Raw genomic sequence first — 19,449 nt, 5'->3', positions numbered from 1 at the left:
GCTCTGATAACTGTCAACATCAAAGCAAACAGAAAATACTCCTAAGCAAACATGGCCTTTGCCTCTTTGATCAAGACTATCGTGTTGACATTTACATTACTACCAACTTCCTTCAGAGTGTCAATTTATTATTTCCTTTTTAAGCCCTTAAATGCATCCCTAATCTTGGCTATTCAAACAAGGCTAAGTTTATACCTTAATAAGCAGACAGCCTATATATATATATATATATATATATATATATATACATACATACATACATGAGCATAAAGATTAAAACTATTTAAAACTATTTAAGGATCTACTTAAATATACACAGTAACAATGGGTCGAACAAATTGGAAAATATAGTTTGAAATTCATAAGTTAACTAGAGTTACTGTATTAATCTTATCACAGTCAGCCTTTAAAACTAAAATAATCCAAAATGCATGCCTTTTCACAGTCCAATGAGAGAAATACCTTTGTTCCATTTTGAAAAATGTGCCTCCACAGCACCAGGATTAATTGAATGAAATCTTTTGAAAGAAAAATGTAATGATAAGAAGAAAAATAAATTGGAAATATTGTCGGTTTGACATACCTCCACCAATCAGCAGCATTTTACCAAATGCTGAAATACATACTTGACTCTGGGAATTAGCCCCTCATTACTGCAAGTAGTAGACAAAGGACACATTTCAATAACAAGAGAGTAAACCCCAGAGCTTAGAAATCCTCGGGGCAGAGTTGAAGGCTGAAAGGAAACTCTAAATTCTACCTCTTCCTCCTTCACATGGAAGGGATGTGGGCCACCTTATCAATACTTCAACAATAATGCTCTATTATTTGATGGCTTTGGTTTCATTAAGAATTTTTAAAGGTATGAATATAAGAAGATTACGAAGATAGCATAGAATCAGCCAGGAAAAGCTTCCACGCACTAGTTGACAGTGACAGTGTAAGCCTCCAAACACCATCCATATGCCAGAGACGAATGTGTACTTATCCTTCACAGGAAATGCATCTTGAAAATGCTCATTTTTTACTGTACTGTAACTCCATAGTAATGTATTTTATAAAAGCAAAATCCCATATTTAATCCCTACTGAGGTCTTATATTGAAAACTAAAGTACATTAGAGGAAAGATTGTCATATCTCAAAGGAAAAATAGGAAACTAAAGTTCCCGCATTGTAAATTATGATGCAAAAATATAAGTAGAAAAAAGTCTGGGTGGAAAGACAGTTTTCACTCACATGGGATAAAACTTATGTTTACACTTTGTAAATCTGGAAGCGCTGTGTAACTGGTTGGAGAAGGTATCATTAAATCATTCATAAATGGCCAAAGCAACAGCTTGTACTTTGCCTTACCTGAGAACACTGTATTGTCATCATAATTTGAAACAATATTTAAACTACATAATCATGTTTATAATTCTGTGATAATACCTACAAAAGCCTTTAGCCTTAGGGATTCCACCTATTTGGTCATATTTATAAACATTTTTTGTATAAGACTTTGGAGCAATAGCTCCAAAAAGTGAAAGTAATCTTTCACAATTCTGTACTTATTTTTCTTTCTCTAACATATCTTTAAAAAGATTGCTTTCTTGTTCTCTCTCTGCTCTGAAGTTCACTCTATGCAAAGTATAACATATGTAAATGTTTCAAAATATGATAACAGTTTGCTCAAACTGGAATAAATCTCATTATAACCATGACAGTGCATTGTTGATGACAAACCAATGAACTAATAAACTTTTATTATACTATAGAGGAGAGAGAAAATAAGTTCACATGATTATCAAGCATGGTCCACAGGTAAAAAATACCCATTTTCCAAGAGAAATGAAGATATAAATAAACAGTGGAACTCTGTTATCCAAATGTGAAATAGTATTTAGAGACATTCATAATCATCACAGCAAATACTTATGTCAACATCCTAGCAGCGCCTGGTTGTAAATGTTTTCCTATAGTTAGGAAAGACTAGGAAACCCATCAAAAAATGGGTCATTTTTTTTTTGACTGCCCATAGCATTCTACAGTATATCTAAATGAAAATTTAAAAATATTCTAAGAACAATGGAAGAATGCTTCATTTGTTTTCTTTCAGAATTTCTTGGTTTTAGTGAGAATGCCCTTGTGATTCAGATTCAAAATCCATTCTGGATTTCACAGATGATTCCACTATTCCCCAGCACAAAACGAATACTGAATTTATGGGACTCATACATGTTTTTGCTGACTCCACTCGCTGTGAGGAGCTTCTGGAAGCATTTTACCTGGAATGAAATACAGAACCCCATTTCACTGAAATCGTGATAAATAAAACTGAAAATCAAAATTCTGTCTTTGAGGACCATATGCAGTTGTGAGTTCTGACGGGGAATCAGAAAGTCTTAAGGACAGAACTGTTTCATTCTGGGGGAAAAAAAATAAAAAACTTAAAAGAGACTAATTTTTTAAAAAAAATATTAAGCAAGAACACTCTTCTGAAATAGAGACTCAAGATCCTGTCGGCTTCACGATGGAAAAAGACTTGGATTTGGGGTTAAAGATTCCCCTTATGAGGCTAGCAGACTACACCGCTTTAAGAGGAAGGGTTTTAGGGGTAGTGGTGCTAAGTACGGATACTCTACTTTTCATGAGTAGAAGACACTGTCCTTGGACTGAAGATGAAAGTTCATACAACAGTTCTTATGAGCTACTGCAAAGCTACTGATTTTTTTTTAAAGATTTTATTTATTTATTCAACAGAGATAGAGACAGCCAGCGAGAGAGGGAACACAAGCAGGGGGAGTGGGAGAGGAAGAAGCAGGCTCACAGCGGAGGAGCCTGATGTGGGGCTCCATCCCATAACGCCGGGATCACGCCCTGAGCCGAAGGCAGACGCTTAACCGCTGTGCCACCCAGGCGCCCCGAAAGCTACTGATTTTTAACTCACTTTTGTGGCTATCATTATTGAAAACTCTTAATTCTCACAATCCTTCAGTGAATTCCTTTGGAATTTCTAAGTATATAACCTCATTAATGATTACTGCTTCCTTTCAATTTGTTGTACCCCTCTCTCTTATTCCCTTAGTATAAAGTAGATTGCTTTCAATCTAGTTGGAATAATAAAGTATTTTTGAATTTTGAACAGAAATTTAAAGAACAGATGGATTTGAGAAGCTAGAAACAGGTTGTGGACTCAGAAGCTATTAAAATAGTTTTGGAGTGAGCAATGATAACCAACCTTCGGATAATGCTAGAGAGAAAAGAAAAAACATACAGCCAAGAGCTATTATGGATCAAGGAGGAGCGAGAAGCTAGAAATGACTTCAAAGCTCTAAACTTAAAAAAAAAAAAAAAGTGTGCTATTTGACTATGACCAGAATTAACAATTCCCTAAAACCTTAAAAAATAATAAGAAATTGAAGATAAATTTTATTACTGAACTAAATATATCAAATATATATATTTGTGTATATGTTTCTTCAATGCTTTATGCTCTCTTTATAATATATGAAATGTAGGTGTTCAATAAAAATAATTTCAATATATATTTAAAATTCTACAATATGAACAGACTGATTTCAGATGAATCTTTGAAATCTCTGAGCAGCATTGTACCTTATTGCATTCCTTTTATTTTAGACAACAAAACAAAACATTTTGCCAACAGTTGGCCTATCCTAGTTATTAAAACTTTTTTACACAGATTGTTACCAGCTGAGCTAAAATAGCAGCTGTCCACTGGAAATAATTGCAGAAATGTTTTGCCCATTGGCCTGAAATCAAACATATGTTTTCCTGTAACAACTAAAATACAACTTTCTTTATTGACATGTGTTAATTTTTGAGGAGTGTTAATTATAGAGTCATACACCTGGATTGTCAGACTGGCATAAAATTCCATTATTTAGGGGGTGGGGATTTTCACATATTTTAATTTTTAGTATTTCAAATAGTTGAGAAAGTAAGATTATATTCTGCAATAATTCTTTTTTTTTTAATTTAACATTTCTCAAAGATCACGTCTATACAAAGCAGAGGGAATAAATAGCTAATTTCTCTCCATATCTTATTAGTGTTGGGAGCTAATTTAAATATACCATGACAGAGTATTTAGTTTGGATTATAGGGATTTTCTATCTCCTTTGCACGTATATTTAGGGGATTATGATAAGCTTCACAACTTTTCATGCTGTGTATGAATTCTTCAAACACTTCAATTAGTATAAACTGTAAAAAGGAATAATTGATAATGTAGCAGCAAGTCTTCAACGTTTTGGTTTCTATGTCCAACTTTGCACTGCTTTCACATATGTGGAGTGTTTGTCTAGTTTGCTAACAAAGACTCTTAGTTGATTTTAGGGGTTTCAGGCCTGGAAGAGTCAACAAAGAAACATGGTCCTCTCTCCACGCAGGTCATTAAAACAGTACGTTTGCCAGTGTGCCTACTGTCACAGAGCTACAGATAAGGGCTGTGGGATTACTCTGGAACCAGTTAGGGCATGATTCCAAATGTCATTCACAATTCTCTCTGATTCTGACACCTAAAAATAAACGCATAGCTTTTCTTCCTAAAGTGAAAATAATAATAGTTCCACACGATCATTTATTTTGTCTAACACATTCTTCCATCAAAGCAAATATGGCTTCTTAGTATGCGCTGCGGTGTTACCTTCACAGAAAATAAAAATAAAGGAAATATTACCTTCTGTATAGTAATGATTCCTTCCTGAGTGTCTTTGTCAACAGAAATCTTGAAAATCCCCAATCCGTCACCATCCACAATTTTGTATTCCATTTCAGCATTAGTGCCTATATCTGCATCAGCTGCCTTGATTCTAGCCACAACGGAGGCCACTGGCAATGACTCTGGGACGTTATACTGGTAAGACCCTGTGAAAGTCACATCAAGGAATGAACAAACTACACAAAAGCTAACCAATAAATACTTGACTATTTGGCTGTTTTGCAACATCTTTGCTTAATTTGTTTTTCTATTTTACTAAAAAGATGCTAAGGCAATAGGAGATAAATGACAAGTTTTATATAGACTCAAGACATTTCTTGGTGGTGATCTAATAATAATTAATATGTGACAGCAGAAACAGCCTGAGGAAGACATGATAAGAGTCTCCATTCCTGTATTTCTAGTGGTGAGAAATAAGCTATTTTTAATAATAGAATAGATTTAAAATAATTAAACATAAGATTAACATGTAACCATTGAATCTAAATAATTAAAATATAATTAATATAAGTATTAAACAATAAAAACAGTACAGCTTAAGCTACAAATGGGCAAATACAAGCCTAAATAATTCTGATTACTTATTGTTAGGATTTACATAACAGTGTCTTTTACTAAGAAAGTTTCAGACAACTGGACAAGGACATTAATGAAAGACATTAGCCTTGTTTTAGCTCATAAATTTATTAGGAATAAGAGTTATCTCTGTGGGTTGGATGTAGAACTGATTTGGGACACAATGGCACAAGAGCAGAGGCGATATTATTTGAATAGAAGGAAAGAAGGGTAAAATAGAGAAGCTTTTTAACTTTCTTTTGTAAAAATTCCTCTTCACCATCCTGCAAATCAAGGGGAAAAAAAAGAAAAAAAAAAAAGCTTGGAAAGCAGATGACCATGAATCATCCCTTCGAAACTAGAAAACTCCTCAGAACCATTTTTCTCTAATCATCTGTTTTTTCCTGCTTTCTCCACCTATTCCATTCCCTTCTGGTTGTTAAATGTGGTGTATTTTCACTTTCTTATGAAGAGAAAAAGAAAGATTCTCTTCAAAGGAACTGAAGAAGGAAAATGTATCCATATGAAGGGACCACATTTTCAGCTCAGAATTATTATTGTTAGCAATTTTCTAAATTTTGTGAACAGTCACTAATTAAAAAAAAATAATTACAAGATATGCTGATGACTTTTGAGTGATCCCTTTCACATATCCAGAAGCATGGTTAGTAAAATCCAGAAATTTTAAGGATAGAATATTAACGACACATGGTAGAGAGAATCCCAGCAAAAATGAAAAACCTCATGACATACCCCTTGGCTTCCCTCCCTTTAATAAGCAGGTGAGTGAGTATCTCGTGAGCTAGAAACCCTGTACTGTGTCTTATCAAATCATGACAACTGAAATAACAAAACTTCTAAGTATCAATTCTTACCACTCAAGGCTTAAAGAAAAATAGTGAATTTGATTATGAGCTAAATATAATTACATTATGGTTTTGCTTATTCTACAGCCTTCCTCTCATCTCCCATTATAAGCTATCAAGGACAAAATTAAGGATGAGTTCATTTTTTATGAATGGTAAACTTGGAGTAATTTCACTTTATATTCTTAGGAGGTATTAAAATATCTGTTGTATAACAATATCATAAAATAATATTACATATTAAAAATATGTAAAATAAAAATGAAAGATCCAAAGATGGAGTATTTGCAGGAAAACACAGTGACTTTCATGTTTGCAGAGAAAGCTTCCTTGACATTGTTCGCTTCTAAGATCTGTTTTTGTAAGGGAGCTTCATTATCCGTGTCTATCAAACAAACATTTTAGAGACATCATAGTCTATACAATTTCCTTATTTTCCTGAGCGTTGTAAAGAAATACCACACACACTTACAGAAGAAAAAAAAATTACAAGAGAGTGAGATGAAATGCTTTTCTATAATCAAGACATTTCTACCTAGAATGTTTTCCCCCTTCTTCTTGGCTAAGTCAAAAGCCACTTTGGTCATAGAAAGTAAATTGAGGGCATGTGGTTTTCTGGTTCTTTGAATTTACTTCTTTTGAAACACTGAATGTTTGCACAAGAAAGGGATGGTAGAACTGCTAAAGGAATGTTTAATGTGCACGAAGTGGTAAAAAAAAAAAAGTGTGGAGTAAAAAATGAAAAAGTTTAGTGCTCTTCAATTTTTATCTTTAAAAATAAATCAATACCTTTAGTGTACAGAATGCATGAAATGTTATCTTGAATGTTACAATAGGCAACAACCTTATAACTTACAGAACGTGTACAAAGATTATCTTAGAATGAAAAGATGAATATATAAATAAACTTAATAACAGTTGGCATTAAAAATGTGAACCAAAGAAAAACCATATTATATTGAAGACAGAAGTAATACAGAGATATGATTGCCTCTTCATTTTCAATACCCTTATTATTCCACACTTCTGAATTAAAACCATGCCCCTGATAAAACAAGATTGTGGGAGAATGTAGGAAGAGAAGTTTTGAGAAAGTATTTGGAAAGATTCCTTTTTAAAAGACATTTTTATAGACTGCCAAGGAAAGTTAGGGCATTTGCAGCATTTAGCAAAGCAGCTTACTTCGAGGAAAGCGTGGTGGGTTATCGTTGACATCAGTCAGGGTCACGGTGACCGACGTAGTTCCTGACAGTCCTCCATTTTGACCAACCATATCCTTTGCCTGAATAACAAGCAAATACTGGTCTTTAGCCTCTCTATCCATGTTTGGAAGGGCGGTCTTGATGACTCCTGTAAAATTTCAAATCCCAGTAAAACGCATCATGAATCATTGCATTTATACTAGCAAAGAACACTGATACAGGTAGCAAGTCCCTCCTCAGTTGTGGCCTTTTGTTGTTTTATTTTTTATGTGAAATCACTATACCCTTTCAGTTATGGTTCTTATTACCTCTCTTTGAGCAAAATGGCTGAAATAGTCTACAAGAAAAAAATGAGAGTGATTTATGTTTAACAAGAAAAACACCATTTCAAACTATGGTTATGGTTGTGGATGTGGTTATGATGCAGGATGATCTTATGCGGTATCAAAAGATCTGAGAAAAAGTACTAAAGATGAGAATGACTATGTTAATATAAATCAGCAACACTGAAAACATTCATGTGTTTAGTTGTTTGTTTCTAATCAGTTGCATTGAATATTGATCACCCTTAAGGCTTTATATGTATGAGAAATTGATTTCAGAGTTTCATTTTGCTCGATGGGGAAACTTGACAGAATAATCATTGGTATGGTAAAATAGTTGTTTTATAACTATTTAATTACTGCTTAAGTATATTAGGCAATAATATTTCATTATGGGTTGAAATTTAGTTTAATGTTATATGCAAATATATAAAATGATGTATATACCTAATATTCATTGTATATGTACATAGAGGTGATATCAAATAAAAACGTATTTAATATTGATCTATATAAGACCTTGAACTAGCAATATGAGGTCATCTTTACTAATTAAATATAAAGAGTTCAGAATCCTACTCAATTATTTCTCGCAATTTCATCTTTTCCAACAAAGACTATGTCTTACCTATCCACCTAGGACCATAGCCTGAAAGAAGTCTAATCTATTTTATTAAACAGATTCTACTTTTTATGGGGAAGTCGGGACTTAAATCCTCATTGACTCAGACCTGAGGAAGAGAAACTTGGTATTATGGACTTCTCAGTAGCAAAACAGCAAAACCTGGTTGCTTGATAGAGAATGGTTCTTCGGGAATAAAATAATTGCAAAGAATTGTTTAAATTGGGATGGAGGTTCATTCTTTCCTCATGGTTAGCATAAAAATGTTATATCCTCCAAATTTATAATTTTATAATTTTTTAAAAGCTGCCAATTTAAAATGTTTAAAGACTGTTTGATGTACACATGTATGGTCTTATATAATATATATAATGTGTGTTATATTTTATTTATAGTGTATGTTATATTTCAGCACCAAGCATAAGCCTAGGCGAAACTATACGAGGCCCGCCTTATACTTCATAAGTATACTTCTACAGTTGGGTAACTGTTCTAGGGGTGGGAAACAGATGAGAAAATCTTTTCAATAGCATAGGAAAAATTTAAGCAAGTTGTTATTAGTTCCCAAGATTCCAAGTTAAACAACACTCATACTGTCTTAAGCAACCTATTTTTGTTTAGTCTGAGCACTAGCCATCAAACACAAACACACCCATACACACATCAACAACACATCAGTATTTTAAGTGTTTAAATTATGCTTCTTTGAGTTAGGACAGTTCTGTTGTTTTTAAACATTGACCACTTTTCCTATCGGGCAGTGTTGCTACAAGCACAGCAATACAAGGTCAGTTTAAGTAACTCCTTCCCTGAATTCTTTTGGCTATCTACACACTGCTTATAGTTAATATGTGAAATATTAAAGGAACATGAAAATCATAAGAAACAGTCACATAGTAATCTGGTTTGGCTGATCAGTGTCTAATACATATTCTTCTTAGTGTCATAATGATTCCATGTGTATTTCATATTTGTTCTTCAATATTTCTGCTAACTCTATAATACGAGTGCTGATCTCAGTAACAACATTACTGAGCATAAACAGTCTTTGTCTAGGAGCTCTGGGACTTACATCTCTCCATCTTTTTCCTTTCGTTTCAGATGTTCATCATCCTTTATTTATTTATAACTCCTTTTTTTTTAATAAACTGAGGACTGGCTGTCTTGAATATTTGATCATTAAGTGTATCATTAGATGACAAAATATTAATGAGTTATGTTTAGAATCATTTCCTATTCATTCAGTTTCTTTTCTTTTTTTTAACTCCATGCATCTCTTATTTTTCCTTCCAAAATCAATAGGCACAAGTGAGCTTTCATCTTTGCACCTTTATAATGATGGAGAGAGGCCTTAATATCTCAACTAATCAGCAAGGAAAACACTGTTGCCTCATCCTCTCATGGTTTTGCTTGGTGGCATTATTTTTGTAAGGAAACACAACATTATTAAGAAAGAAGTCTGGTAGTCAAGGTTACTCACTTATTTTTCACACCTCTAATTGTTTCTTTACAAGTTATCCTATAAATAGCACTTTTCCAAAGTAAAAATGATCACATTGTTTGCAAAGTAACCGGGTGGCAAAGGTAATTTCCAAATACCTCAAATATTAAACATATTTTTGACAAGAATGAAATAATTGGGAGAGAAGTGAATTTAAATAAGGACATTCAAAAATAATAGATTTCCAGTCCCATGACTTTTGCTAGCTCTTTACTTTTAAGTAAAACTGTCTACATTTGTCTACATTTGGAAAAAGAGTTCTCATGTGCTGGATTTGATTTGCACTTTGCTGTATATTATGGAGAAACACACATACAGCAAATTGCTAACGCTACATGTCTGAAGTTTTAGGCCAGTTTTGTCTAGACAGATCCCCACAGTTCTGTGAGATTTTCATGGAAGACAACAACATTATTTAATTTCAGTATCAGTCATTTTAAGCCACTTATGATGAGAAGAATATTTCCTATAGCTCTTTAGAAAAGAGATTAGCTCAGATTTTAAGCTTCCTGAATAATAATTTTTCTATAGATGTATCATCTGACCCAATAACCCAGAATTTTCCATTTATTTATAATCCATGGTCACAAAAAGTACTGTGCATATGAAACATAAATTTATCAACACTATTGCTCAACAGCTGTCAGGTTTTAAGTCTGGGAATAAATTTTCAGATGATTCTTTAATTTCCTAACAGCAATTGACGATTTTTTTTAAAGCATTTTTTTTTTTTTTTTTACCATGGAACTTCTTAAGACTGTATATTTGTACTAAATGTAACAGATAAGAGCTGGCTCTAAAATCCACCCCAGTTTAGGGAACCAAACAACCATTGAGGCCTGGTATCTACACACTCACGTCTTGGACTGGTCTAGGGGTCCAGGCAACCACATGACCCAGGTAACACAGGGCTACAAGGCTTCATGCCATGTGGATCTGAGACACATTAGATGTACATGGTGAATCTCTTCCTATTCATTTATATTTCTTTCTAAATTTTGGATCTAAGCCATGTTTATATTTGGTTGTCTCCCTGTAGGTGAAACATATAATAGAACCATAATGTCAGAGGAGGACCAATGATAGCAAACATGGAAGCTTCTAGAACACTAAACAATTTCAGAGTTGGCATCAATGAAGAGTCCCTGAGGAAGGTACTCCTGTAACCTCTGAGGGGACATCCTCAGCAAGCCCGAGAGGAGTGAGGGTCCTCCACACCATAAGCCACTCCACAGAATGGAATGCATTTGAAGGGCTTATGGGGGGGTCTTTGTTATGACTATATTACTTACATAAAATTACGATGTAACAAGTGGGTATGTAATATATGATGCAGGTATCGTGCAGTCACACCTCTTACGTTTAAGAAGGAACTTGTAAATGACAAGTGGTGTTTTATCATTCAATCCATTTTTCAGGGCCAACTTCATGGCCATATGACCTGTGCAGGCACACAGGTCCCATGCTCAGTTTCTTGTTCTGTTGATAATAACTTGAAATCCTAGTAATTTTAGAAGACAGGGCCTGCATTTCCATTTTGAACTGCAAATTACGTAGCCAGTCCTGCCATGTATCAAATAGACTAAAACATGGGGTCTATTTGCTTGCAGGTTACACAGTAGACGAACACCTAGAGTAACCCACCACCAGCCTCCCAGCAGCTTGTGGTCATTATGGAGATAAGGGATGGGAACCTCTGCAGTCCTTTTAATGTTGCCTTATTGTGCTTCTGGTGCCATTCTGTTTGCTTATTAGAGCAAATTCTTAGCATTGGGTTTTGCAGCTACTCACATTCTTGTTTTATAGACGGAGAAATGAAGGTGGAAAATATAGTTACCCTCTGGCCATTTGGGCTGTGAGTAGTATTACAGGTGTAATGTGACTGGAGGTTTTAGCCATGCTAGGTTCATGATGTGTGATTAATAAATGGCAATGGGTATTATTAATAATAGAAAAAAAACCAGAAGTTAAACTTATAGAAATGCACCTAACAGTGATTCCCTGTGCCTATTTTTACAAGATCTTGATTTAACATATTTTCAGTATTTTTCCTATCAAAAATTTTACTTTCTTCTCAAAAAGTCTTAAAGATTTAGAAATTGATGTTCTCACATAGATAAAAATCAGACTGACACCAACCATGAAGACTAAAGTTGAACTTGATTCACAGATATCCATGACTTTAAGGATTGAAAACTTTCCATTTTGGTGAAAAAATAGATTTTTTTTTTTTTTGCAAAGACTACACTATCCAAATTATAAATTAGCAGGGGACAAAAATTCCCAGGATATCTCTGCACTAATGACTCTAGAAAGAGAAGTCCCAATGATTGCCATAATTACAGTACGAAAAACTTAAACAAAAGTAAGCCTCTTCATCTCCTACAATACACAATCCTCAAGATTCTGAAATTAGAATTTGAAGTACTAATGATTGTGATCTCATGACATAGACTGCTGTCCACTTTCTCAATCAGAGGCCTCACCTCCACAGGACTTAAGAAAAAATGATCATCTTACCACAAAGCTAAAATCACAAGCCAATCATTAGTACCAGCAAAATATTTAACCCTAGGGATTAGTGCATGCTATTTCTGGACAGGTTATATAATGCAGGAGTGTATAATTTGTGAGCAAATTGTCAGAAACTTGTCAATGTCTTTGGAGGCTGTAAAGGGTAGATTTATAAGGGAATGGGTGGGTGTTTGAATTTAGGCTTCTCAGATCTATCATTAAATCAACACAAGCACACGTTCCACATTCATAGGATTCATATCATAAATCAAATACTTTTGTTTACTTCTCCTTCAATACTTGCTTAATCAGAACTGTTTCTTCTCTGTTAGGCTTTCCAGGTGGCTTCCAGACTCTACCACTACATTGGTATAAATTATGCAAAGCAGTCTCTGTAAAATCTCTAATGGTGAGCTCGGATTGAATTTATTTTTCCATTCATGCACATTACAACTATCATTTTCAAAAGACACTTAAAATATTTATCCTCCACAGCGATTTGAAAATGAATTAATATTACCATTTATATGGAAAACAGTGTAAGTACCATTAAAATAATCATTTAAGGTCACAGGTACTATCCAATAATCATAAACTTGGCACGTCGAAGAATAATTTTCTTCACAATAAAGACAAAATTATTACAACATGGAGAAATTTTTGATTTCATGGTGAGGAAGACCAGTGGCACAAACTATCCATTTCCACACTCGCCCCTCCTCCCTCCACTCAGAGCCAGAAAAGCACAATAGATAAAATGTTATTTTATAACCACGACAACACTGCTCCAAATTAGAGTCTTTCTTACTGTAAACTAGTTCAGCTTAAGAGCAAAACAGAACATCTAGCCAACCAACCACACAGTCTATGCAGGCAGTCAGGCAACTCATAAAAAATATGTTGTTTTCTTCTAACACTAAAAAAAAAAAATCAATTTAGTTTTTGACTTAGCAGATCATCATCCTAATTTTTACGTTTAAACTAATTCTTCTAAGTAAACCAGACTCTGAAAAGATAAGCTGGACCTACTATCTATTCTGTTGCATGGCAGCCAGGGTTTTGCTTGACACTGAAATTTAACTGTGTGTGATTCCTACGTGAATTAAAGAAAGCAAGACCAAAAGAAAACTTGATGTAACTAATCAATATTTCTTATCTAGTCAGGAGAGAGCCACTGAAATACTTTTTTAACATATGATACTTTACGATACTTTAACTTCGATAGAAATTCAGATAAATGTAATAAAATAGTCTTGGAAGATATTAATGCCTCTATAAATAATATGCTGTTTATCAGCACGGTTCACATATTGAGAGAAGCACAATAGCCATGTGGTGTCTGTGATCAGTGCCAACCAAATAAAAATAACTAATATGAATTCTGTGCCAAGATATAAACGAGGACATTACAAGAAGAGTCCCATTTCACCGTTTACCTGTTTTTGGTTCCACCGAGAAGTACGGCTGTCCCTGCAGAATGCTGTAGACCACTCGGGCACTGTTGCCATACGTGGGATCATCTGCATCGGTTGCTGTCACTTGTACCACTGAGGTCCCTACGTGCCAAGCCAAAAACCAATGAATTAAAAACTTCCAAATGCCACAAAACATAACGATTCACAAAATGCTGAACATGCTACAGTGGTTTTTAATTACTTTTTTCACGTTTCAAGGCATATGAAAAATCGACGTATTTTCTATAAAAGACAAACCCAAAATGAAGACGAATGCTAATTAAGCCCTCAGAAAGATTTAAGGGATACAAAAATATGTTAGGGGAAAAAATAAGATCGATGATGCACATTAGGAGGAGATTCAGAATTGGAAGGGACTCAAATTTTAGGCATTTCATCCATCAGGGTCAGGTAACAAGTTTTTATCAAGAGCCATCTCTAGAAGTCTCAATTACTGTCCAAAAGGCAATGTGACAAGTCACAGCATCTTGACACCCAAGTCACTGAGGGGATCTCACTATTATAGCGGAGTTGAGCCAGACAGAAAATGAAGCTTCATTAACCAAATAAGAAGTATCTGATGGATCCACTTAACTGGATATTAGGTGGTATCTCTTCAGGAATAGTTTTAGTTTTCATTTGTTTCTATGAATTGATTTAAAAATAAAAGCATAAAATGAAAATTTAAACCATCCCCCCAATGGGAAAAAAGCATGGCAACTCTAAAAATTGCATTATTAGTTGTTTTTCTATATTTTCTATATTTTATATTTTTTTCTATATTTTCTATATTTCTATATTTCATGTGATAGAATGTCCCACTGCTTCTTTGTTTTCCACATGGAAAGCATTTATTGTGATGTGTTCTTTTTATTTCCATTTGGAGCAGAATCTTAAAAATGTTACATTTACTTAGTTTACATATTTAAGCACAAGCTATTTTATCATTTATGTCCTATTGATGGGAATGGAACAAGTCTTTTTTTTGTATTCGTCTAAGGCTTTAATTTGTTTCTAGTAATTTATCAAAAATAATTTTAATCTAACATCTCATTTCAATATATTTCTAAAGGGATTTCCCTAAGTCCCTTAAATAAGTCATTAATGTCCATTTTGTTACAAATCTATTGTCTTTTCCACACTACGATTTTCCTTACCTGTGCCATTTTCTTTAAAAATGGGTGTGTGTTATGAACCTATGTATTTGGCACTTTTTTAAAAATTCTGATTTTTTTTTTTTTTTTTATTCAACAGACTTGATTGATTGTGCCCTGTAGATGCCTGGTAGGACCAAACAGCAAATGATGCATATTTAAGAATATTTTTACAAATTAAATTTTGATTATTTTAATTAAAAATGTTAGAATTAATGGCATTGATATTCTCTATTTTCTCCACAATGCACCATCTTTACAGCAATATTTACTCTGGTGACATGCTTAAGTATTGATTTCCTACTTCATTTGAAAAGGAAAGTGCTTTAAACAAAATAATCAAAACTACTTTAGTAAATTTGGTTGTATATAATTTTTTTCTGAAGTGTTCACTAAGAAATTTACTTTATATATACATACACATACATGCACACATATATTTAAACCACTCTAAACTGTCCGTGCTTATCTATGCTCTCCTGGAAATGAATGAACTATCCTAGGGCTTATTAGTGTGTTTTCAATCTTGCGGTTAGCATCCAATGAAAAACAGTGCCCTGAAAAATAAATACTGAATGCTTGTGTTGTATATGCCATACTGCTTAGTGGTTATTAAAACTATTTGGTCAGAATTATACCCTTTTAAACTACAGCTACTATTTAGTGGCTATTAAAACTATTTGGTCAGAATTAAACCTTATTAAACTACAACTCACTATAAATCCACATATTTAATGTAGACATCCATTGCTCTTAGTTCAAATTTCGATATTATTTCAGAATTCTCAATGTCAATTAAATCCTGAAGGCACTTGAAAATCATTTTCTGAAAAGTTCTGAACCAGCTGCAATTGATCAAATAACTAAAATAACTTGCATGTGTGCATAATAATCATGCCGTTTGATAATGGAGTGGTACCACTGAAACCATAAGGACAGTGTGTTATTTAGCCTCTGAAAGAACACAGTTCACATTAATCCAATTTGCATGGCTCCATTCTATGTAGCAAAGGAAACACTGTAGCAAGCCAATGAAGAATGCCCAACACGCCCCCATGAAAATTATAGAGTTGAGCTGAATTGCTCAAACACACCTCAAAGCTTCCTGTTTTTCCAAACACTACTACTTTGGGGAGGACAAAGTGCCTTCTCTTTTCTCTAAAACCTGCAAAACTTGTTGGGGCTGCTGCCCTCCTAGTTGTTGTTAAGCAACAGCATGCACCACTGAAGATGCAGGCAGTGTTGAGAAAGTGTGAATAAGCCTGTTTGGTCAAAGAAATGCTCACTTCGAAGCTAACTACAGTAGAAAATGCTGCCTCCGTGGCTCTGAATTTTTCCACACCACGAGCACCCGCTCTTCTGGTTGATTTTCTGTTTGTATTTCTTTAGCAGCCAGAGCAGTGGTGCCCAAATAATTTTTACTCTCCCATCTGTTAGAAACTTAGGGTCACTAAACTGTGGTTCCCCTAAAGGGCACATATAACACATATCTTTGCAATTCCACTTCCTAAGATAGTCGATCTGTTGGCTGAAAGCTGGAATGAGTGAAGGGACCTTTATTTAATATAAAACAAATCACATTAGGTAAAATGTTCACCTGTTAAAATACAAATTCAATTATTACTTTAAATAACTGTCTTACTTCAAGACTAAAAATGATAGGAAATAAATATATAAATCAACTGGTCTATTTAAGCCCCATATTTTTTTTTATTGTTTTGTAAGATCACCTAAAATTGCATACTGGCTGAAAATTATTCCAAAGAATCAATTGTTTAAAACTGAGTTTTCATCATTTGATAGAAATAAATATACCGGAAATACTTTACTTTCTTGTTTTCCAGTAATGGGGCAATGTGAAAAGCCCTCTGAATAAAAGTCCTCATGACTCTTTTATATATCTCAAATGGAGTATCACTTTACCATTATTATCAATTCAATATAAATTTTCACGCATCTAAGTTTCTGGAGAAATTACACAAAGATTAGTGGTGGCATATGAAGGGACTTTGTGGGTTCACACCTACTCTACAAGCATACAGACCCGCTGATTTAAATGTTAGATGGTCTCCCTGATAACCTTGGCCACAGAAAGATTCTTAGAAAAGGGAATCATTAATCCTACTCAGGAGAAAGAAGAGATGACCACAGGCCAGTGTCTGCAAGGATTTTCTTTTTTAACTTCTTAGGGGTACTTTTAATTATTTTTTTTAATTAAATATTACATTGAAACAAGAATGTAAGACATGAGCAATGTACTAAAGACATTGAGATCCCCGTGGAAAAGGAAAATTTTCCTAATTTTCTGTAGAAATAAAATAATGATTTCAAAAACTAGATTTAGACACGGGCTCTTAAGGCATCTCAAACTTTCCCCTCATCCTCCCTGGGAAGTGCCGTGCCAACACTAATGTGATTTTTTTTCCGGTACTGATGATGATCTACTTTTAAATACAGAGCCCCTAAAATCAGACCCTGCCAAAGCAGCATGTCCTTTACTTACCCACGGGAGACATTTCGGGAACTCCCGCCGTGTATGGGCCATCCAAGAATTTGGGTTCGTTGTCGTTGATATCCTGAATCTTGATGACAAACTCGGACTCAGGCTCCACAGGCTTGTTGGTGAGCCTGTCCAGCGCCTGGGCTCGGAGCGTGTAGTAGGCCTGCTCTTCTCGATCCAGCCTCTTGGTAGCATGAATATCCCCAGTGTTCTCATCAATAATGAAAATGGAACTTGCCCCTTCGCCTGACAAGATGTATTTGATGGAACCATCTCCTTTATCAACATCAGAGTGAAGCTGGTGAAAAATTCATGTGAGATGAGATTAACTTACAAGAGAGTCAGCGATATGGAGATATGTAAAAATAATTCTTATGTCAGGCAGCAGTACCCGGACTTTTATTGTTCTTGGAAAGATAAGCTGATGCTTATTGTGCACAGCAGAAAGGCTATTAGAATGTGTCAGCTTGCACTTGTGAGCAAGACAATTTCATTTCTTCCTGTAAACAGTCTCATTTCCAATGGTATTTTCTATCATTCCCAAAGTTAGGAACTTGTGGTGGTGTTAATTTTTATCTGGTCTGTCCTTGCCAGTTTTAGCCATCTTCTTGGAACAGAGCATTCAGTAAACACGTATAATCGGTTGATTTGATCTTATTCCAAGCAAAGGGACTTGCTATATAGAACATTGGCAAATTTACATCTAATAAAGCATTTAATATGCTTAGAAACTCCCACATTCTTTAAGGACACCCTTCCCTCCCACCCCCTCTCATGATTAACAAGTATGGATGGATGTCCAGTCACTAAATCCGCCCCCAAATCCTGTTCTGTATTTTAAAACGTGAAGCCGAGAAAAATTACACTGCTCTCTGAAGTAGGAATTTTAAATCAGTATGTGCCTGAGACTTCAACTCAAACCTTTCTTGAAATACCAAGAACTGCATTAGATCTGCATGATTAACCCCGGCAATCGGCAGCAGGGCCAGCACCTACTGATTTGCATTTCGTATCTGGAACTGTCCCCTGCTGTATGTCAGCACGTTATGTTGAACAGAGGAACCTAAGGAAACTCAGACATAATTACACATTTTCCTGAACTTCATAACCTGAAAAACACAGGACTCCATCTGTCGTCTCCACAATCTTTCATCCCCTACAACCGCCATCATCTGGACTTGGAGTAAGACGAATGCAAAAACCCAATTTACCAAATGATAGAGGCTCCACACCGTCCTACAGAACTAGGTTTGCATTCTTTAAAAGATGAGGTGCTACAAACATGAAATATGGGAAATGACTGGGGGAGGGGTGCCGTAGGACGCTCCTTCGTCCTGTGGTAGGTGTGGAGGGTACCGCCTTCTATACCACGGTTTCTGTAAGCGGTTCTTCCCCCTCACCGTCACCGCTGTGTTTATGCTCTGCTCCAGAATACTTCAGGACCTGATTTCTCCTTTAGTTTCTGTAGTTTTTATCAGGCTCAGTAATACAAGAAATTCATTACTGGCACAAGTTATAATGTAGATTTGTCCAGTGTGGAATTATCTAGGGGATCACTGTGCCGCATGTTGACCCACCCATCTGGAAGGGTTGAATTCTTGAAATATGGTGAATCGCCTAATTTTCTTAAGTCACTCTCAGGGTTACTGTTGCATCTATAGCTCCCTCGAGGAAGCAAGCAAGCTGAAAATCACTACAGTTTGGATTACTGAGATTCCTCTGTGCCAGGCACTGTTCTTAATGTTCTCTATATAGTAACTCAGCTTATGCTCACATTAAATGAATTCATTATCCCTATTAACAGATAAGGAAACTAAAGTAAAGAAAGGCTGAGTGCCTCGCCTGAGGTCACATGACCAGCGCTCTGTGGTTGTACCAGGATTATGAAAAACGGGGACTGCTAGAATGCTCTATCTCCACTGCCAGCAACAAGATCCTGCCTCGGGAGATGTGCGTGGTCCGGTGAGGTGCGGACATGAAAAGCTGCAGCAGAGGAAAATTCAGAGAAAGAAGGGTGCATGCACCCCCACC

At 35.1% G+C, this 19,449-nt stretch overlaps 1 protein-coding gene across 2 annotated transcripts in view; it reads right to left on the bottom strand.

Moving 5' to 3' along the window:
- The window catches only part of CDH7 (cadherin 7), a 120,956-nt gene that overhangs the window by 49,953 nt on the left and 51,554 nt on the right, over window positions 1-19,449 (bottom strand). For both annotated transcript variants that reach the window (XM_002924875.4, XM_019805552.2), the window contains exons 3-6: window positions 17,422-17,716; window positions 13,747-13,866; window positions 7,331-7,498; window positions 4,686-4,873 (exon numbers count right to left, since the gene is read on the bottom strand). In XM_002924875.4, coding sequence (XP_002924921.1) covers window positions 4,686-4,873; window positions 7,331-7,498; window positions 13,747-13,866; window positions 17,422-17,716 — 771 coding nt within the window. The remainder of the gene's footprint in view (window positions 1-4,685; window positions 4,874-7,330; window positions 7,499-13,746; window positions 13,867-17,421; window positions 17,717-19,449) is intronic.

Source organism: Ailuropoda melanoleuca, chromosome 14 (assembly GCF_002007445.2).
Source record: "Ailuropoda melanoleuca isolate Jingjing chromosome 14, ASM200744v2, whole genome shotgun sequence".
In the NCBI taxonomy this organism is placed as follows: Eukaryota; Metazoa; Chordata; class Mammalia; order Carnivora; family Ursidae; genus Ailuropoda; species Ailuropoda melanoleuca.
This window is presented reverse-complemented; position numbering and strand designations above follow the sequence as displayed.